Raw genomic sequence first — 6,737 nt, forward strand, 5'->3', positions numbered from 1 at the left:
ATGGTGTCTCAGCCGCACGCACTGGTGATCCCGTACCCCGCGCAGGGCCACGTGATCCCGCTGCTGGAGGTTGCTCACGCGCTGGCCGACCGGGGCTTCGCCGTCACCTTCGTCAACACCGAGTTCATCCATGCCCGCGTCGTTGACGCCGGCGCCGGGTTAGAGGACGGCGGCCGGGTCCGGTTTGTGGCCGTGCCGGACGGCATGCCCCCCGGGGACGACCGGGCCGACCTGGTGAAGCTCACCATTCTCATGGAAGCCCACATGGCTCCGCGGGTGGAGGAGCTTGTCCTCGCCAGTGGTGAGGGAGGCGGGACTGGAGGGAAGATCACGTGCATGGTCACGGACTACAACCTCGGGGCGTGGGCGCTGGACATCGCGCGGAGGACAGGAATCCGGTCGGCGGCTGTGTGGCCGGCGTCGGCCGCCGTCTTGGCGACATTGCTCAGCTACGACAAGCTTATCAAGGACAACATCATCGACGCCGAAGACGGTAGGTGGAAGTGGAAGTTACTCAAGTCATCAATTTGATAAATATATATAATTGAATTATACGACATCAAATTATACCGCTAGAAAGTTTAACATATCTAAAGTTTGGAACATATATCTAGATCAACTCTCTCTACGTAGTGTAGCTGAGGTTTCTTACATCTATCTAGATCTAGGTTTGTCTTAGTTACATTTACCGATTAATCAGCCGTCTGTGTCTTCGCAGGCTCTGCACTAGGTGAAGAGATTTTCCTGCTGAGCTCCGACATGCCTCCCATGCGCAGCGCCCACCTCGCATGGAATTGCGTGGGCGAAAACGACCAGCAGGCGGCCTTCTTCCAGTACATCGTCGCGGGTGCCCGGGCAATCGAACACTGCGACTTCGTCATCTGCAACTCCTTCCAAGACGTGGAATCGGCAGCCTTCTCGCTCTTCCCTAACGTCCTCCCCGTCGGCCCGCTCCTCACCGGCGAGCGCAGCGGCAAGGCCGTCGGCCACTTCTGGAAGCCGGAGGACGAGGAGTCCATGTCCTGGCTCGATGCGCAGCCGGCGAGATCCGTCGTGTACGTCGCATTCGGCAGCTTCACGATGTTCGACCGGCGCCAGTTCGAGGAGCTCGCCCTGGGGCTCGAGCTCTCCGGCCAGGCATTCTTGTGGGTGGTGCGCCCCGACATTCTCCAGGGCGGCGCCGTGCACGACTACCCGGAGGGCTTCCTGGACCGAGTGTGTGGCGCCGGTGGCCGAGGCAAGCTCGTCGCGTGGTCGCCGCAGCAGCGCGTGCTAGCGCACCCGTCGGTGGCATGCTTCGTGTCGCACTGCGGATGGAACTCCACCATGGAGGGCGTCCGGAACGGCGTTCCTTTCATCGCGTGGCCCTACTTCGCGGACCAGTTCGTGAACCAGGTGTACATCTCCGACGTCTGGAAGGTCGGCCTTAAGGCTGTCGCCGACAAGTCCGGAGTGATCACCAAGGAGCACATCGCCGGCCTGCTGGAGGAGCTCAAGGGGGACGCCGGGATGAGAGAGAGAGTGGAGGCCTTGAAGAAGGCGGCGCATGAGAGCATTCAATCTGGGGAATCCTCACATGCAAACTTTGATACTTTTGCAGAGGGCATGAAGAAAGCATGATAGGCAGAACTGCTGTACTACCTGATAAGAGCTATCTCTAGCCCCAAATCGGCGTATTTAGTGCCTCCACACGTGTTTTGGAGACGAATGTGCTGTTATGCGGGCTGCGGTGGCCGGAGATGGCCGGGAGCGGCGGAATCGGGAGCGGTAGGTGGGGCGGAAGCGGGAATGTGCGAGCTAAAAGTTCCTTCGCGCCAACGCGGGGGAGAAGATGGAATTCGCCCTCGCACAACCTCTCCAACCTGGGAAGTTGGGGTTTTTGCGGCTCGAATCGGAGCGGCCCGGAATTTATTTAAAATATGGAAGTCCGGTGTGGGATCTAAACGGTCCCTTTCTTCGGATCCGAACCGAAAATCAGAGGTTATTATGCGGATGAGGGTCAGGTGGGGATATGAGATGATCAGCCATATACCTGTGTGTTGCCATGGAACAAGAAAAGGAAAATAGATATATCATAAGATATTCTTAATGCATGCGTAAAATATGCCAATACGTGATATTTAGCTAGGCAGCACTCAAGTACCCAACTTTAAATTGGAATTAGCACCTAGAAAGAGAGAGGCTAAGGGCATCTCCACTCGCGTCCCTCAAACCGTCCCCCAAAGGGGGACGCGCCGGACAAAAAAACGTTCCCAGCCGCATCCCCTAAAGCCGCTTTTTGTCCGGCCCGCCACCATACGGTGTCCGGCGCCCCGAGGCCGTCCCCGCCCAACAGGGGACGCTCCGGGCACGCCGGACACAACGAAAAACGAGATATGGCTAATGTAGGATGATCGAAGATGTTGTGGCTAGTGAAGAAGAAGAAGAAGATGCATATATATAGGTGCATGAGGGAGGTGAACAGGCACCGGAAGCCCCCGCCCAACAGGGGACGCTCCGGGCACGCCGGACACAACGAAAACGAGATATGGCTAATGGAGGATGATCGAAGATGTTGTGGCTAATGAAGAAGAAGAAGATGCATATATATAGGTGCATGAGGGAGGTGAACAGGCACCAGAAGATGAAGATGGCCGGCCGCCGGCGGTGCAAATTCTTGTGGCCGCCGATCAGTTTTCGCGCTCTGTTAATGGCGAGGACGATCGGATACCGCGCGGAAGCCGAACAGTTTGACTTCTGTCACGGCTCGTCTCACCAGCTGGGACTAAAGGGGATGCTAGCAGGCGCATGAGCTTTAGTCTCGGCTCGCGTGTTACCAGCCGGGACTAGATGCCCATACAAACCGGGGCAAAAGGTTGCCATGCGCGTGGGCGGATGCGGGACGACGTGGCCAGATCTTTAGTTCCGATCCAGACTACGGCCGGAACTAAAAGGAACATGACGAAATGCCTCTTTTCTACTAGTAGGCTACCTTCGAGCGCTCCTTGAGACCAAGTTTGGTACCAAGAAAACATCAAAGGCACCTATTGAGCACTTTGCGGTGAGTGTGGGTACACAGACACTAGGGATGTGTTGCCGCGAAAACTCGGAAGTATGCCCGAGCTAGAGTGCTCCTTTTATCCAGTTCACACTAGACCATTGGTTTCTATAAGTGACGTCATATCTCTTGTTGTATAATCTTCAGTAAACCAACGGGCCAATACAGAGCCAGGACAAGCCAACCACCTCAATCGTATGCATCAAAGCCAAGCGAACCTAAAAGGCTACAGAGCAACAATGTAGTCTGCCAATGTTTACGATGGTTTCGTTGATCGATCCTGTACCACGACTCTGACATTGGATGGGCTGCACCGCTCCAGTTTTTATTTGCAACGCGGAGTCAGCATCACTGATGTACACATAAAATTCTTTCCGTGTTACAAGTTGGAACTTGAACCAATTACTGTAGTTAAGATACGTAAAGCAACCAGGTGAACAACATGTGGGAGTAATTGTTTGGTTCTCCAGCCAGCAGTTGAAATCACAAAATTCCACATGGTTTTACAAGTTGAAAATAAATCTGTCTAGAAATGCCAGTTCCTTTTCTTGATCCAGAATTTTGTATTGGTAAAACAATGAATAAAAGTAAAATTATACTACCTCAGTTGCAAAATGTAAGGTTATTTATTATAGAAAGCTAAAAATAGAAGTAAAATTATACTGCCTTCGTTGCAAGATATAATCTTTTTTTACACAGCTATTTTAGCTTTCTAAAAAGCATTACATCACGAAATGAAGAATATAAGAGGAAATCATAGATGGTTCAAATGATAATATTACAAATCTTTTAATATAAGTCTGCAACATACACAGAATAGTGCTTAGAATATTACAATACCAGGTTTTTGAAATGTTCCTTATAGCATCTTCAACAGGACGGCATGTTCATTTGTGTCGGCCGTGAACACGAAAATGGTTATTTTTTACCGCACGTCCGTTTGCGTCTAGCGTGCCCCTAGCCCCCAACACATATTATTTTTCCAATATTTTTTAATCCATCAATTGAAAAGCATAATTTACATATGAAATAAACAAAAAAATAAGAAGAAACAAATACTAAAATGAAAACTGTTAGGCCCCTCGCCTACTTGTCGCCCATCAGAGCGGTTGACGACCCAGCCCCCTCTGTTGCCTCACTCCCTCCTCCGCTTCTTCACCATCACCCGTAGCTCCATGCATCCGCTGCATGGTCGCCAAAGCTCGGTGGCGTCATCCTCGGCCTTAGTAGTGTCCGGCCTTCTTTAGCGTCTCAAAGGATGCAACTAAGGCCCTCATCTCCGCCGCTTACTCATCTAGGTCAGGCCCACTCCAGTCGTCGTCATGATCCAACTCCTCTACGTCCGCCGCCTCCCAACGGTGTTGCTGCTCCGTGTCAAACGCCGCGTGGGCCCCCGCACTGCGTCATCCATGAACTTCACGTTCATCGCCGCGTCGATAACGTCGTTCACGCTATCTTCGTTCTCGTCGTCGTACTCGTCGGCGCGGGGGGGGGGGGGGGGGGGGGAGACGGTCGAGCATGCACCCCTTTTTATATACGCCGAGCCGAGGGCGCGACACGTTTGGCAACGGCATTAATTTCATTGGTAGAGGTGGGCAGCGGCCACTCAACAGGCGAAGCATCACCATTAACGTGGCGTAGACTGCTGAAGCGATGTCTCGTCGCCACTACTGACGCGCCTGAGAAGACGTATCGACCTAAATCGCTGCCAGGCGGGGCCGTGGGAGAAGCGAGCGGTCACGCGGCGTGACCGCGCGCATCCAAGGTGCATGTTTGGGCCTCATTTGCGTCTCTGTTTGCGTCGGGCCGTTGGAGATGCCCTTAGGGCGCGTTTGGTTGCCTGGGCCGATTTGCTGCATGCATGCGCCCGCGAGATGGGGGGCATTGCGCGTTGCGAACGGGCTATGGGCCACTTTCGGCCCGTCGTTTGGTAGCCTGTGAGCCTTTTGCGCGCCGGAGAAGGAACCCAGGCCCCATCGTTTGATTGCCCGTTTCTAGCCCATTCTTCCCAGGTCGTGCAACCCACAGCCTGTTTGGTTGCAGATAGCTCAGTGTCGTGGTAACCCCTTCACTTTGAGTGGTGAGGTTACCCAGTACTGAATAACAACACACATGAGATTCAGTTCATCAGAAAAGATGCTGGTAATACACATCAACTACTACTTAGTGGGCGATGCATCACGAACGAAGCAACTACTTCGTGATGCATCACAAGTTCGTCACGAGGGGTTAGTATATACCACCTCGAACAAGTTCATCATTACAAACCGGGGATCAGGTTGTAGCAAGTCCTAGCTAATGGAGGGATACAAGATCACCTCCCAAAATCAGCGGTTCATGACGAAGGAAGCAGAAGCACTAAGCAGGAAACTGGTTGCAGATCCAGGTCCTAAGCCAGCTCCTCCTCTCTGGTGGCTGCAGCTTATGGTAGACGGCATACTCGGCTTCATTGTCTGCAATGAAGTCGATTGCCCTGACCAGCAAGTTAGGCTGGAACAGCTGCGCCTTGCAGACGAACCGGGGAGTGAAGATCGTCTTCATCTGAGCGTAGTTGATGATCGGAGTACCGATGTACTGACGGTGCTTCGGGTACCGCTGCAATCGACAAGGAACACCTGTAAGCGTACACGACATTGACATGTATATACTTTGAGATCTATGCAAGAGCTCAATGAGGATTCGTACTAGGATGTACTCGTCCGCCGCCCCTTCATCACCGCCTTAGAAGCAGCAACCAGCTTCGCTCCAGTCCAGAATGCGAACGGATTTCATCTTCGTTATGACGCTCCACTTCGTCCTCCAGTTTCTGATGTGGTTGTACAGCTGAAGAGTGGTGACATGTACCCTGGCGAATGCAAGGACATCCGCGGCTAACTTCTTCATCTGCTCCTCCTTGAATCCCATGTTGAAGCAGAGGCCGCTACGGACGAGCTGAACCAACCGGTTCAGCACAAACTCTGATAGCTCAGGTTTTCAAACCATGGCTGGTTTGCTTGCTATCAGAGATGGCTGAGCATTCACACTTGCCACAGACAGATCAGGGGAGCCCAAAGGTATGATCGCCTACATGATAAACACTACCAGATCAATGAACTACCAAATGGAAATTCGTAAGCACTACCAGATCAATGAACTACCAAATGGAAATCGTTAAGCACTACCAGATCTATGAACTGCCAGTTCCACATCAAAGAACAACGAGGTAGGTAAGATCGGCCTTACAGTCAAAGGAGCCACACGCAGCACCGAGGTAGGGGAAGCAAGGGACCCTGGCGGAGATGCAGCCAGCACCACCGTCCTAGTGGAAGATGCAGGCAGCACCACCGTCCCCGTCCTAGAGTCAGATGGAACCTGGAAAACCTCCACAACCTCCACCGGCGACGATAGAATGTCGTACAATGGATTCGTTCAGACCCCGGTTGTGTACCCATAAGATCTAGATCTAAGGCTAGGGTTTGCAGAAGCTTAACACAACCGAAGTCATCGACGCACACATAGAAGACGACCATCCTCCACGACCAGTAGCCGCCGCCACAGCCGCCCTCGCCGCCGCAAGCCTCGCCGACCGTGCGGGTGAGGTAGAGCCGGCCATGTCGCTAGATCGGGGATGCTGGATGACCTTGAAATGGGAGGCAATGGGGGATTTGGATTTGCCGGTGAGAGAGCGGCCCCTATATACGATGGCGAAAATTCAAGCGCG

General features: G+C 52.9%; 1 protein-coding gene across 1 annotated transcript; it reads left to right on the plus strand.

Moving 5' to 3' along the window:
* LOC124665004 (UDP-glycosyltransferase 83A1-like) lies at window positions 1–1,620 on the plus strand. Its single transcript, XM_047202406.1, has 2 exons — window positions 1–493; window positions 719–1,620. Exons 1-2 carry the CDS (start codon window positions 1–3, stop codon window positions 1,618–1,620), a joined length of 1,395 nt encoding a protein of 464 aa, XP_047058362.1.
* The last annotated feature ends 5,117 nt before the right edge of the window (window positions 1,621–6,737 follow it).

The sequence above is a fragment of the Lolium rigidum genome, chromosome 1, assembly GCF_022539505.1.
Source record: "Lolium rigidum isolate FL_2022 chromosome 1, APGP_CSIRO_Lrig_0.1, whole genome shotgun sequence".
Classification (NCBI taxonomy): domain Eukaryota; kingdom Viridiplantae; phylum Streptophyta; class Magnoliopsida; order Poales; family Poaceae; genus Lolium; species Lolium rigidum.

Bases quoted from the DNA above. Each gene is read 5' to 3' on its own strand.
- LOC124665004 (XM_047202406.1), top strand. From the start codon at position 1: ATGGTGTCTCAGCCGCACGCACTGGTGATCCCGTACCCCGCGCAGGGC. The intron at 494-718 runs GTAGGTGGAAGT...GTGTCTTCGCAG, and splicing joins CATCATCGACGCCGAAGACG to GCTCTGCACTAGGTGAAGAG.